Raw genomic sequence first — 14,473 nt, 5'->3', positions numbered from 1 at the left:
GCGTGAGGAAGCCACCATGAGTAACAAGATTCGCCCCAATGACAGCATTTAGGGCAGCACATGGACCTGATCCCCCAAGTTTTCCATTGTTGTTGGTGGTCATGAGTGCCCAGCCTGGTGGGTGGGTGGGTGTGAGATGCAGAGCAGGCAGGAAAAGCAACAGAAGGGGAGGAAATGTCTTAACAACTCTGTCTATATAACAGTTATAGGACTCTTGCTACAGAGCATGAAGCTTTAATGCAGAAGTACCTCCATTTACTTCAGATTGTGGAAACGGAGAAAACAGTTGCCAAGCAACTCAGGCAACAAATTGAAGATGGAGAAATAGAGACTGAGCGCCTGAAATCTGAGGTAAAAACATGCTGATTATGCAAAGGAGCCTGTGTGGTTGGTCCTTGTAGGCTACATTCAGACATGCATCATGCCAGTAGAAATGTACCCCCTTCCTCTCAGCGGGTTTGTTTTTTTTGCCAGCAATTTGAAGGACCCCATCTGCATTTCCTGCCCTTTGGGGTATTTGATGGCACACAATGGGTTGTTTTTGCTGCTCTCTGACTTCCAATTTGCTTTTAGCCAAACTGTATACTTTGTCTATTTTGATTTTACTATGTTTATGGACTGTTTGCATTTGTGTAGCAGTATTTATTTAGTTGGGGGACGCGGGTGGCGCTGTGGGTAAAAGCCTCAGCGCAGGGCTTGCCGATCGAAAGGTCGGCGGTTCGAATCCCCGCGGCGGGGTGCGCTCCCGTTGCTCGGTCCCAGCGCCTGCCAACCTAGCAGTTCGAAAGCACCCTCGGGTGCAAGTAGATAAATAGGGACCGCTTTCTAGCGGGAAGGTAAACGGCGTTTCCGTGTGCAGCTCTGGCTCGCCAGAGCAGCGATGTCACACTGGCCACGTGACCCGGAAGTGTCTTCGGACAGCGCTGGCCCCTGGCCTCTTGAGTGAGATGGGCGCACAACCCCAGAGTCTGGCAAGACTGGCCCGTACGGGCAGGGGTACCTTTACCTTTACCTTTACTATTTATTTAGTTACTTATAAAAAAATGTATCTATATCACTTTTTACAAAAAGATAATAATATGAAAGTGGTTCACAACAGCAAAAATAAGATAAAATCATACCATAAACGCATAAAAGGTTAAAAACAAAGAAGTTTAAAACAAAGATCAGTAACCCATTTTGCAGGACTCTTAATTGCCTGAATAGGCCTGGTGTAATTGAAATTTTTCAGCAGGCATTTAAAGGTTGGCACAGAAGGTGCCTGCTGAATCTCCACAGAGTTGGACAGGGCCAATGACTTAGTTTTCATTGCTGTCAAATGAGCATCACCAACTCAGGAAATGAATAATGACACTCCTGCAAATGATCTCGTGACCGAGCTGGAATAGAAATATTCTGATGATCCCTAAGGTACCCTGGACCTAAGTTGTTCAGGGTTTTTTTAATGAATACAAGAATGTGGATTCATTGTTGCTATTTCTTTGGTTTAAAACTTTATCTAGTTTAATTTTTTTTAATATTTCTGTCAGTCACTTTGGGCTGTTTTGAGAGAGGTGAATTGTTAAGCAATTTAATAAATAACCACAACTATAATGCAAAGGAAAGCCATCAGAAAGGGGGCATGTTCTAGAGGTGAAGTGATTTGTAGCATCCCAGGTGAAAATGCCATGGGAACCAGATTCACACATGCACAGGCAGGGACTGAACCTGTGTCTTGCCTTTGCATGGAAGAACCTGTGTCTGAATGGTGTTTTGAAAACCAAGTCTCTGGGCTGGAGTGTTTACCCTTTGACAAGAGACTGCTTGAAGTTCCACCAGTTACTTAGTGCTGGCTGTGCAGGAGACATTAATACCCGAAGCACAGCAATATTCATCTGGAAGGGGGCTGAGTAGGATACTGTCGGTTGGGCAAGTTATGGTGTTCAACAGATTTTAGAAGGGATGCCTGGAAGACCCCTAATCTGAAAACTTGGTTTCTTCCAGCAGTAGCAGACCTTGCCATGGGCATGAATGTTATGGGTCAAAGCTGTTCATTGTATAGTTTAAAAAAATTGAGCAACAAGTAACCCAAGAACTATCAATATGTTGGTGCATAATTAGTCTGCCTCTGAGCTTAAAGTCTTAGTGTTGTACTTTCTGCTGTTCCCCTCAACAACACCCCACTACCCTTTGAAGCGCAGATCAAATGACATTTTCCTTTAATGTGCAAATTTTGCTTACTGGATTTTGAAAGGGAAAAGCAGCTCTTTCTGCTGTGTAAAAGATTTATCAGCAGACCAGCCAGGAACTCTCCCTGCTTGCAGAGGAGTCATTTCAGCTATTAGCATGGCTAATATCAGAAGTGAGTCCATTTTGTTCTGAATATGATCTGTTTGATAATGCCTAATTATGAATAAATTGCACACTGCGTTAAAGTCAGTGGTTTGGTTGGTAGGTTTATGGGGACAAGATTTTCACTGAAAGGACCAGGTCCACCAGCTGTGATTATTTATTATTGTTTATTTGTTGCTGCTTCTTTTCCCTCAAAAGTGAAATTCAAACTGACTTGCAAAAATGAACATTAGAAACAAGGATAAAGCAACTTAAAATACACAAGTAATATAGATAGATACAAGAGCAGATGAAAAGATAAGCAGAAAATCAAGATCCTAAGACTTTGGGGGACTAAAAACACAGTGATAGCGCCCGGCATGGCTCCCTGGGGAGAGCATTCCACAAGCAGGGAGCCACCACTGACAAGGCCTGTTCTTGTGTTGCTGTCCTCTGCCCCTTCCTTGGAGTGGGCACATGGGGAAGGGCCTCATGTGGGGAATTCAGAGTCTGGGTTGGTTCATGTGGGAAGAGGTGGTCTTTGAAGTATGGGGGTCTTGAGCTACATAAGGCTTTATTTGTCAAAATCAGCACTTGGAATTGGGCCCAGAAACTAATTGGTAGCCAGTGCAGTTAGGCCAGGATTGGCGTAATGTGCTCAGAACCTCTTGCACCAGTGAGCAACCTGGCTGCAGAATTCAGCATCAGCCACAGTTTCCCAACCATTTTCAATGGCAGTCCCACATATAAAGCAATGCAGTAATCTAGCTGAGCAATTGCCAGAGCATTGAAAACAGGAGTGTCTCCACCTCCATCATTGAGCCTGGACCCCTAGGGCCCCCTGGCAGTTCCCTTACTACGAGAAGGGCTCCTAGGGCCCCCTGGCAGTTCCCTTACTACGAGAAGTGGAGTTACGGAGAACAAGGCAGAGGGCCTTCTTGGTAGTGGCACCCGCCCTGTGGATCACCCTCCTGTCAAATGTCAAGGAAATAAAAAATTATTTTACTTGGGAGACATCTGAAGGCAGCCCTGTATTGGGAAGTTTTTAATGTTTGATGTTTTATTATGCTTTAATATGTGTAGGAAGCTGCCCAGAGTGGATTGGGCAACCCAGGGAAGGGTACAAATGAAAAAAATATTATTATTAATAACAGGAGTTAGGCTATCCCTCTCCAGAGAGGGGTGTAGCGGGGCCACCAGCCAAAACTGACAGAGGGCACTTTGTGCCACTTGAAGTCACTTGAGCCTTAAGTGACAGTAATGAATCCACAAGGCTACACAGCTGCTCCTTCAGAGCAGAACAGACCAAATCCCACCCTTCCTCTCAGCTACTTAGAATAATAGAATTGTAGAGTTGGAAAGGACCCCAAGGGTCATTTAGTCCAACCCCTGTGACGCAGGAATCACAGCTAAAGAATCCCCAACAGGTGGCTATCCAACCTCTCTATAGAAAACTCCCGCGAAGAAGAGGGCTTGCCACAGGGCCACAGTTTGAAGGACATGCTGGGGGGGGGAGAGACCATGTTGGGCTCAGGGGTGCGCCAGATGTGCACATTCTCTGAGCCCAGTTCTTTCCCCATGAACACCTGCATTTTGCTTGCACTCCTTCTCCTCCCCCCCTATTCAGATGAATGGGACTGAGTACTGAGCCTTTTATGTCTTCTGTGTTCCTGCGCATGAATTATAATAGTTTGATAATGGAACAAAGACTCTCTCTCCCAAGGCATGAACACTGTACATTTGAAACACATCACACCCCAAAGGATCATGGGAACTGTAGTCTGCTCAGAGTGCTGAGTTCTGTGAGGTGTAAACTAGAGTTCCCAGAATTCTTTGTGGGAAGGCACCTGCCTTTAGGTGCGTGTTTATATGCTGCCTAAAGAGTGGGACAGAGAGGGGTTGCATTGCCAGGCAGAAGTCTCCCAGGAGGTACTCAGTGGTCACCCGACCCCCTTTTAGGCCTAGGAAGAGGTCCCTACTTTTTCTCTAGCCCCTCAACTCCACCACAACCCTGATCTCTGGGAGTGGAGCGGGGGCAGCCTTTTAAAAATAAGCAAGCCTCCTGCATAACTCAGGATCCTCACACCCACCTGCCCCCTTTCCCTGTTTTGCTGCCCAGAGCACCCATATGCGGCATGCGGTATGACACTTAAAAAGAGGGGGTGTGATGTTTAAAAATACCAGGGCTCTAATGGAGGCTGCTCTGTATCTCGTTGCTAGGGGCAACCTCAGGATGTTAAACTGAATGGCATCAGCTTCGAAGGGACAATGCTTTCGTGCATCTCTGATTTGTTGTTGTTGTGATGTCACTTCCCCAGAGCCAATCTTGCTTCTACGCCTCCCAGTTCATTTGCATGCTTGAATTTGATTTGTTTAGGAGTTTTCTTTGCATGGAAATAGACATTTTACATCTCCGTCTTTCAGTTCATACAAGGAGTGTTTGCACCAAAACATTGTTCTGCTGAGTTGCCGAGACGTGACCTCAGCTAAGGGGCCGAGGGGTTGAAAAAGCAGCAGGGAGCATCCAAGACAAGAAGTCTCCCTTCTGACTTCAGTTGTACTTCATGTGCAACCTGTGTTTGCTTATGCATCCCATTTTTGAACATTTGAAAATGTGCAACCAGTTAACGGATGCAAGATAAGGAAGCATGAGGCTTCTGGGTGCAACTGCCTGATCAGTCTGGCCCAGGAGGTTGTCTGAGGTGGACAATTCAAGCTGATTGACCTTTATGGATATTGGGAATGTTTTCCTGGGAATCCAAACCAACCTCAGCCCTGACTCTGACCTGCAGTATTATGACAGACCACATTGCAGAGCTGTAGTAAGCTAGAAAGTAGAGGGGGGGGAATTCTCCCTCTCTCACAACTTGTGCACACCCAATGAAGCTGAATGCTAAAAGATTTGGGACAGATCAAAGAAAGTATTGCCAGAAACCCCAGGATGGGAGAAGGCTCTTGGGCTTGGATCCTGCTTGTGGGTGTCCTACAAACACCTGGTTGTCCACTGTGACAACAGGATGCTGGACTGGATTGTCCATTGAGGTTCGACTGTTTTAGCTTTGGGGTTGGCATTATCTGGGCCAACTTTTAAATGTTTCGTTCTAAATAAGAACTGAGTTAGAAAGGGTCAAAGATCAGGAAGCTCTTGGCTCTGCTGCTATCTTTTGGACTTTTTTGGAAAGTGGGATACTATGTCCAATCTCAGCTGCATTAAAACCTTGGAGTTTTCCTGTGGTTTTCCAAGGACTGTTTTCACTGCCATCCACTGATGCATTGAGAAACAGCTTCTCAGTCTGAATCAGGAAATAACACCTTCTGACAACAGAATGGTCCGCTCTGTACTTCTTGCTATCCACACACCATACCTTTAAAGCACTAGTATACCACTTTGATAGTTTGAAGGATCCTGGGAACTGTGGTTGATTAAGGGTGCCTGGAATGGTCACCTTGTGAGGTCAGCACCAATAACAACCTACAATTCCCAGAATGATCCATGACTGGGTGTCAGATGCCTCTTCCTCCTGCCCTTTCCGAATAACTCCATTCCATCCCCCTTTTTTTCCTTCCAGTGGCTCAACATTACATGTTGTTGAGTTATTCTGGATCCTTCTCTCTCTTGTTTTTTCTCTCTAGAGATTTTCTAGAGCACTTGCAAATCTCAGGGTTACTCTGAGTCTGCCAGTACCTTTCTCTTTTGCGTGGGTGGTGCGGTTTGGGCTACAGAAGCATGAACACAGAAAGACATTAATCAGATTGGGGGGGAAATGATATTTATACACTAGGCTAATTAATTCAGAGTAAGTCACAATTTTACATCTACATCACCAACGCATGTGTTTTCCTTTACCTAACTGATTCAGCTTCCAAGCAACACAATTCCAAATTTGCCTTCGGAAAGTAACCACCCTTTAAAAAAACAAAAACATTTATATGAAAGAATACTGAGAATGCTATCAGCTCCTTGCCCCAGTCCCTAAGAGACAGCCCTGAACAGGAGGGATTTGGCTGTGTCAACTGAAAGTACAAGGGCAGGAGGCCTGGCTACCTGGCACAGGTATTGCCATCTTCTCAGTCAAAAAGTGAAGAGCTGAGGCAGCAGGTCACAAGGCAGGTGGGGAAGGAGGCTGGTGGGTTGTGCCATGTCAGACAGGTCCTGCCTCCTCTTAGGACCAGATCAAAGCCCTCATAGCAGGGTGGGTAAGCCTGAAAACCAAGCAGGGGGCACGTTATTCTTCTCACAATAACCCCGCAAAGCAGTATAGGCTGCAAGAGAGTGACTGGGAGGCACTTAGCCACTAATCTTCAACACCATCACAGACACACACGACCACCACTGTGCTGTCAACTCTCTTCCCCTCCAGGGCCATTGTCCTCCCCCTGGTCCCCATCTGTAGCTTTCAAAAAGTGGAGGCAGGGGCCTCCTTCCTTCCTTCCTTCCTTCCTTCCTTCCTTCCTTCCTTCCTTCCTTCCCTGCATTGCAAGGAGTTGGACTACAGGGTGCTTTGGGTTCCTTCCAACTCTACAATTCTATTTATTCTTTCCTTCCAGGGTGGCTGGGCATCTTGCAAAGGGCATTGCTGGGGGGACTTGTGTCATCCGCCCTCTGAGCTGGCCTGTGGCATTGTGTTTGGATTGGAAGCACATCCAACCACCCTGAGATCAAAGTTTTTAAAAGACGTTCTAATCACTTTAAAAGGGAGAGGAGGGCAGGGGAATTGGGGCCCAGTGGAAAAGATGGAATGGGGAGTTTGAGCCCCTGGAGCCAAACCTTGACAATGCCCCTGAAGCCAAGTCGCCTTGTGGGGAATGGGTGAAGGTGTGTGTGTGTGTGTGTGTGTGTGTGTGTGTGTTCAGCCTGGAAAAGCAAAGGGAAGGTGCAACCATCTCTACTGGAACTTGTATTAGGGGACCCCGCCTTTGATCCCCCACACATTGACCTGAGTACTGGCCTTTGGGGATCTCATTCAAACCATTTCATTGAAGTGATATCTTATACTGGACCAACTGATATAAGAGGATGTAAGCCAGGCATAGGCAAACTCGGCCCTCCAGACGTTTTGGGAATACAACTCCCTTCATCCCTAGCTACAAGGACCAGTGGTCAGGGATGATGGGAGTTGTAGTCCCAAAACATCTGGAGGGCCGAGTTTGCCTATGCCTGATGTAAGCTTTTGAGTTGCACAGGGCTCTTCATCAGATAAGTTTTGTGGAATTCACCCTATATTAACATCAAGTGGTTTGGTAAAAAAAATCAAATACTTTGTGTGTGCCTCCTGCAATAATATGGAAGAAAATGGCAAAGGACTATATGAGTTTATTATTGCCTAGCAGGGAAAGGGCCTTTTTTAGTGGTGTTCCTCCAGCTTATGGAATACTTTCTGAGAAGGCTCAACTGGTGCCTATGTTAGGCGTTTCTTTTGACACCAGGTGAAGACTGTTTGCTCTTTTAAAATCCTATGTTTTTATTTCTTATAACTCTTTTTCCTTATTCTTTTTTTTGGGGGGGTGTTTTACTGAGTTTATGCTGTTGGGTGCTTTTACGCTTCTGTTTGTTAATTGTGCTGGCAATGCTTGTAAATATTGATTGTTTTTAGTACTGTTTCATTTGAATTTCATTGATTTTATTTCATGAGCCGCCCAGAGGACACAGTTGATTGGGTGGCATAGAAATGCCCAAATCGAAATAAGTCTCTGATGGAAGCTTCCCCATGGAATTCCAGGGAGTTTCATACATCTTGCTAGAAGTGCATCTCTTGCTGGCTGGGCGCCTTCATCATGATGGGCCCCCTGAGTGAAGGTGGCTTGTTACCATGTCAGTCCTTTCACCTTTACTTCTCTGTTTACTTTCTGCTCCCAGATTGCAGCCTTACTCAAAGACAATGAGCGCATCCAGTCCAATCAGACCAATGCACCCAACGACGATGACAGTGACATCAAGAAGATCAAGAAGGTAGGCTCTGGTGTTTTAGAGAGCTTGGTCTCTGCTCCAGCCTTCCAGATGTTTTGGACTCCCATCAGCCTCAGCCAGCGCAGGCTGGTGGAAGTTGGAGTCCAAAACATCTGTCATAATTGAGGAGCAAGAGCCTTATTATAGCCAGTAGGTGGTGGTAAAGTGTCCTCTTCTGTGCTTTGCAATGCCATTAACCTCCAGGAAGGAGAGCAAACTTTCTGGCTAGGCTGGTGCTTGTGGTTTGCAACACCTGGATGGTGCCAGAGAATGGGGAAGTCAATGTCTCTGTGTGCTTCTGTGCTTCTCTGTGTGGTAGGAAGGTCCAGGTGATGTCTTTGTCACAGTGATATTGACATACAAATGTGAGGATATTCCTAAGGGATGGAAACAGGCACCCAGGAAGTCATTGTCTGGATCACAGCCACTGCAGGCCAGATACACCCAGATCTCTCCACCAGCTCTCCCACAAAAAACATTTGTGGGGGGAGAAAGAAAAGCACACGGCTCCTGGCTGGGAAGAAGGATCAGTTATTTCTTTTCAATCTGCATTGTCTCCTAAATAGTTTGGGTCCCTGATCCTTAATGCCTCTGCGTGGTCCTGCTTCTCCTTTGACATCTGATGATAAGACCCTGCTCCACATTCCAGTAAAATGACTTTGAGTAAAATGACAGGGACTTTGAGGTTGTGGCACTTGGGAGGCCCACCTTCCCCCTTTGTGATCATATCTGGCTTTTCAGAGATCAATAAAGGCTCTTTTATTGAGTCCACTCTTTAGTCTGCACCGACTCTGCACCCAGAAATCAGTTTCTTTTTCTCTTTCTGCTTCTCTTTGTGTATGTTTTGGCTGCTGTGTTTTTATCTTTATAATATTACTTTATTGTATTGAAAATGTGACTGAATGCTGCTTTGTGGACTTTGCAAAAAAAAAAAAAAATCATCCAGTGAATTTTGAAAATAAATAAATTCATCCTCTCCTCAGATCTCCTGGTTCACAAGATGCAGGGTGGCTAATTGCTGGACTACTCTTCAATCTCCATCTATAAAAGGAGACTTCCCAGTGAACCATTTCAAGGGTGCTCATGGTGGGAGGGCCTCCACTTTGGACTCCTACAGTTTCCCTGGGCTCTTATGCACACCGTATTCCCCATAGACTATGGAGGATGACCTTTGCTATGGATTAGTTGAGGGAGATTGGCCAGGAAGCAGATACAAAATGTTTGTTTGCTTAAATTGATATTTTAATGCCACTTTTGGCTCTGCAAAGAGTCCCTAAGGCAGCTTGCAGAAAAAGACAAGTAAAAGCAATAAAATAAAACAAGGAAAATAAAACACTGACTTGTTATACGTCGAGACAACATTGCTCACTAAAACAGAGCAGCAAAAGGACTCAGTTTACTGGGCCAGATAACAGTAGTGCTGGCTGCAAAAGGAACACATAGGAACACAGAAAGCTGCCTTATAGCAAATCAGAACCATTGGTCCATTTTGATCAATATTGGCTACACTGACTGGCAGCGGCTCCCCAGGATTTCAGGTAGGAGTTTCTTCCTAGAGATGCCCGTGGGGATTGAACCTGGAACCTTCTGCTTGCAAGGCAGATGGTGTACCACTGAGCTATGGCCCTTTGCCTTTTCACTATTCTTTTAGAGGTGGAGAAGAAGGGACCTTCCCAAGGGAGGGGATATTGGAGCCAAGAAGGCCCCACAGGTGTGCCAAGGCACTTTTGCCCGCAGCACTGTCAGGCTGTGAACCTGAACTTTCGGAGGGAGGGAAGGGTGGCACTCTATCGAGAGCAAGCTGACTGCCCATTCCTGGGTTAGGCTTCAACTGCCCCCAACATTTGCCTTGTCAGTAGAGAAAAGGATGCAGTCCAACACAACCTCCAGATTCCAAGTGCCTCCTTGTCTTATGATGGAAAAAAGGACGGGGTGGGTGGGTGGAGATCTGGGTGGATGTCATCTACATACTGATGGTGATCCTGCTCTCCAGCTCCCCAGATGATCTCTTCCAGCAGCTTCAGGTTGATATTAAAGCAACACAGGGAGATGGGTGGGAGAAAGGGGGAGATGAATTCCTGCAGAAGGAACCCTGGCTGCTTACATTTGGCAGGCGCTGGTGTTTCCTGGATTCTCGCTAAAGAATCTCCAGGCTTCAGTTTGTTTCTTCATCCTTGCCCTTTCCTTGCAGTTGGAGGTTCACCCACACAGAAACCCCCCTCGCCTCTCAGATGGAAATCTTGCATTGATTTACGTCGTAGGACCTGCAGCGTTTCATGCTGCCTGTCACCCAGGAGATTCCAAGCAGAGGAGCGGGGGAACCACCCTGCCGTTTCTTCATTGAGCTTAGGAAACACAAAGGCGTCACTTGGAGCTCATTAAGAGGCTGTAGTTTCTGGGCTGCTTCAGGGCCCCCTATACCTTCCCACATGGTTGGTGAGACCTAGTGCAGACTGCCACCTCTCCATGATGTGTGGGGAGGTGTCTGGGAGTGGGGAGCAAATAGGTCCCCTCTTATAAGCCCAGGTGAAGGCTAACAGCAGCCAACCCAATCCTGGAAACTTTTGGTACCCAAATGAAAGACTCGATGAGGACGAGGCTATGACTCCTTTCTCATGAGAGAACCCCTGGTACTGGGAGAACTCCTGGTACCCTCGCAACAGGGTGGGCACAGCCGTGAAACCATCCTTGGGCTCAGAGGATGAGTTCCCTATGCCAAATGTCTATCTTCTCAGCCTTGCAGAAATCAAAGATGGCAAAACCCGGTAGGGGACCAAGGTGGAACAAGCCACATTGCAGACTTTGTCAGCCTACAGAAGACTTCCATTGGGTTTAGCTCCCTGTTGGGGGCAGCAGTGCTTCTGAATGCCTGTTGCTGGAAACCATAAGAGAGGAGAGTGCTCTTGTGCTCCAATCCCACTTGCAGGTTTTCCATTGGGGCATCTGGTTGGCTGCTGTGAGAATAGGATGCTGGACTAGATGGGCCAGGCTCTCCTTATGTTCTGACTAAGTAGGGGATCCTCAACTAGCAATGCTCATTTGGAGCTGTCCGAGGTCCTGATTTTATCTGCCTTCTGTGATAGAGCTTCTGACCAATCTTCACTGGCTTGATCTGATTTTTCAGGCTATGACTTGCATCTGGCTATTTTGGCCAGCCTCTGCCTGCCTTGCCTTGCCTTCACCAGATACCATCTCCTTCCCCTGTGTGCCTCAAGTGCCCACAGAACAGAATACCAGGCCAATGTGGCCTGCAGTTCAGGGAAGGGGGATATAGAACCTGCTTTGCATGCAGAAAATCCCAGGTTCAATCCTCAGTGGCCACTCTAGTTAAAAGGCCCAGGTAGTTAGGGATGGGAAGCCCTGCTGGACTCTCCAGAGAGCCACTGCCAGTGAGAGTCAACAATACTGGGCTTGAAAGGCGTATTAATGTGTTGTAATTGGTGTTTTGATCTGCTCTTATTTATGTATTGCGTTATCTGTAGCAAATGTTTCTGTGTATATACCCTTTGGTGCCAGTGTGTGACGGTGCTTAGAGACATATCAAAGCCTTTCCTGAGAGTGGAATTGGCATTCTAGGTACAAGTGCAAACATGGAGCATATATACAATATTTACACTTCCAAAATCCAAGGCCCTGGGGCCAATATGCCTGAGCTTTATGCACCGATCCAGAAGTGCTTCTGTTTCCACCAAGATTTATATAGGGTGTGGTTGTGGGTTTCTCAGCAGAGAAGGAAAATGACCTCATGCATGCTCAGAGGCACTCTTTTGTTTCATAGGAACCCCCAGCCACTGGAACACATTCTGAATCCAAAATAGATTAATGCCCTGCAATTCTGTGTTTTAATAGGTACCTGTGTACACATAGATATTAAATACACCATATAATAATAAACAGAGGAGCAGTCAGTGAAGGGCACTATCTAATCTCAGGGAAATAATTGAAGCTTTATAAATACAGAAGGGACAGAGAGATCTGTTCCAGCCCCTGCAAAATGAGACTGATGAATCTCTTTGCAGAGCTGGGATGGGTGTGATGAAATCTTGCTGGAACTTCCTTGCACCAATTTGAAAGCTCCATGCTGAATGGTCACCTAGTACTTCTCCCTGTTGCTTTGTGTGATCACCTTATGAAACCTCTTGTCTTTTATCAGGTCCAGAGCTTTTTACGAGGCTGGTTGTGCAGGAGGAAATGGAAGACCATCATCCAAGACTACATCCGCTCACCTCATGCGGACAGCATGCGGAAGAGGAACCAGGTGGTCTTCAGCATGCTGGAAGCTGAGGCAGAGTATGTTCAGCAGCTGCACATCCTGGTCAACAACTTCCTGCGCCCACTGAGGATGGCTGCCAGCTCCAAGAAGCCCCCTATCACCCATGACGATGTCAGCAGCATCTTCTTGAACAGGTGAGTAGGGGCCACTTCTGGCTATATCTGGCTCAAGGAAAGCAACTTGGTATTCCAGGGTTTAAAACAACAACAACAACAACAACAACAACAGAAGCTAATAGCCTCACAGTTATTTGTTTTGCTTGGGTGTGTTAGATTTACACCCTGCCTTTCAACTTTTCAAAAAGTCTGCTTGGTGGCTTATAACCAGATTTAGTGTGTTTTGTTTTACTTTTGCAAGCATAACAAAAAAGGGCTTTGGGGAGCCTGTTGCTAAAAACTATAGGACAACAAAAACTGTTTCTTATTTAAGAACTGGAAACCAGCCAGTGAGAGGCTGTTGAACCATGAAATGCAGGAAGCTGAATTAATTCTTTGTGTCTGACTTCACCACAGAAAATGTAGAGGAGATTCTTCTAGCAGAACTGATTCCCCCCACCCCCCACCGGTCAGGGAGGGAGGCTGAAAAATTGAGTCAAGTAGAGGTGACAGGATGAAGTTCTGGGTCTTGCCAGCAAATTAGCAAGTAACAAATCACCAGGGTGATCTAGTAGACATAATATGCTTGGACACATGAAAGGCTTTAAAAAATGGCAGGAGCAGAGAATGTGTCTCTGGTCCTCAAGAATTTTCCAGACTACAACTCTCATCATCATCATCTTTGTCCATTGGCCATGCTGGCTTCTGGGACTGCTTGAATTTGGAGTCCAACAACATTTGAAGGGCCACAGATGTATCCATTTATATCCCACCTTTCTTCCAAAGAGCTCAAGGTGGCATACATGGTTCTCTTCCTCCCCATTTTGTCCCCACAACAACCTTGTGAGGTAGGTCAGGCTGGCTGAGTGCGGATTCAAAGCCTAGACTCCCAGGTCCTAGTCTAACCCTCCAACCGCTACACCTTTCCTGGCTCCCATGTTTTCCCCCACCCCATGTCATAAGTTATGTAAGCACTGGACAGTGTGTGCACAGTCAGGCAAGGGGGGTGTCCCAAGCGCAGGATCCTTCGCCACCTTCCAGTAGTGACTTGCAAGGAACCTGCCAGGCAGCCAGATTGTTCATGCAGCAACTGCCACATTTCTGGCTGAATGCAGCCCCCTCTAAAGGTGCATCTGGAGAGAAAGTGCAGGTGTGTCAGTCAGGTCTTGGGTGTGTGCATAGGCATGCTCTCTCTAATACACACACACACCACTTTCTAAAAATACTCCCTACAGGGTGGGCTTTGTTTCCACAGAAAGGAGGGCACCGGCCAAATTAGCTTCCAACTCTGGTGAACTAGAACAAATGGAGCCCTGGGCTAAATTCTGCCAGGACTGAGCCCTCGCTGCACCCCGAATCCAGGCACCAGCAGCTCCTCTTTTTGCTCGCAGCTGAAATTGCCTGGCCTGTTGCTCAGCGCTCCCCCTCCCAGACTGTTTCTGTTGTTATAGCTACTGGTGCATTAGATCATTCCTAGCAGGGGTAGATGCCAAGCCTGGCATTCAGCAGTAGGCAGGCTTCACGAGCTCCTCACCATCCTATTAGGCACTAATGGAGCCTTCAGATAGGCATAGCAAGGGGCTGTGCAAATGCACCGCCAGGGGCCTCCTCCAGTGCTGGAACTGGGATGGCCAGATCCTGCCCTGCAGTAGCCCATGAGGAAGGAACCAAGGAAGGGATTCTGACCTAGCAGGCTGGACCACCTCATCAAAAGAGCAGCCTTCCTCCTAGTGTCTGGATCATTTCCTGTCTCATCTTGCCCCAAGCTCCATTAACCCCTTCCTCCACCTTTCTGACCTTGTCAAGCCCTGTTAGCAGGGCACACATCTCCATGTCTGTGTGTATCTC

The 14,473-nt window shown here is 46.8% G+C and overlaps 1 protein-coding gene across 1 annotated transcript in view; it reads left to right on the top strand.

The window, feature by feature from the left end:
• The window catches only part of RASGRF1 (Ras protein specific guanine nucleotide releasing factor 1), a 59,353-nt gene that overhangs the window by 15,634 nt on the left and 29,246 nt on the right, over nt 1-14,473 (top strand). The window contains exons 3-5 of the mRNA XM_083713071.1: nt 204-351; nt 8,168-8,260; nt 12,411-12,664. Of these exons, the coding sequence (XP_083569197.1) occupies nt 204-351; nt 8,168-8,260; nt 12,411-12,664 (495 nt within the window). The remainder of the gene's footprint in view (nt 1-203; nt 352-8,167; nt 8,261-12,410; nt 12,665-14,473) is intronic.

This window comes from Podarcis gaigeae (genome assembly GCF_964106915.1).
Source record: "Podarcis gaigeae genome assembly, chromosome: 14".
NCBI classification, from domain to species: Eukaryota; Metazoa; Chordata; class Lepidosauria; order Squamata; family Lacertidae; genus Podarcis; species Podarcis gaigeae.
The sequence above is the reverse complement of the archived record's forward strand: the minus strand, read 5'-3'. Positions and strand labels throughout refer to the sequence as shown.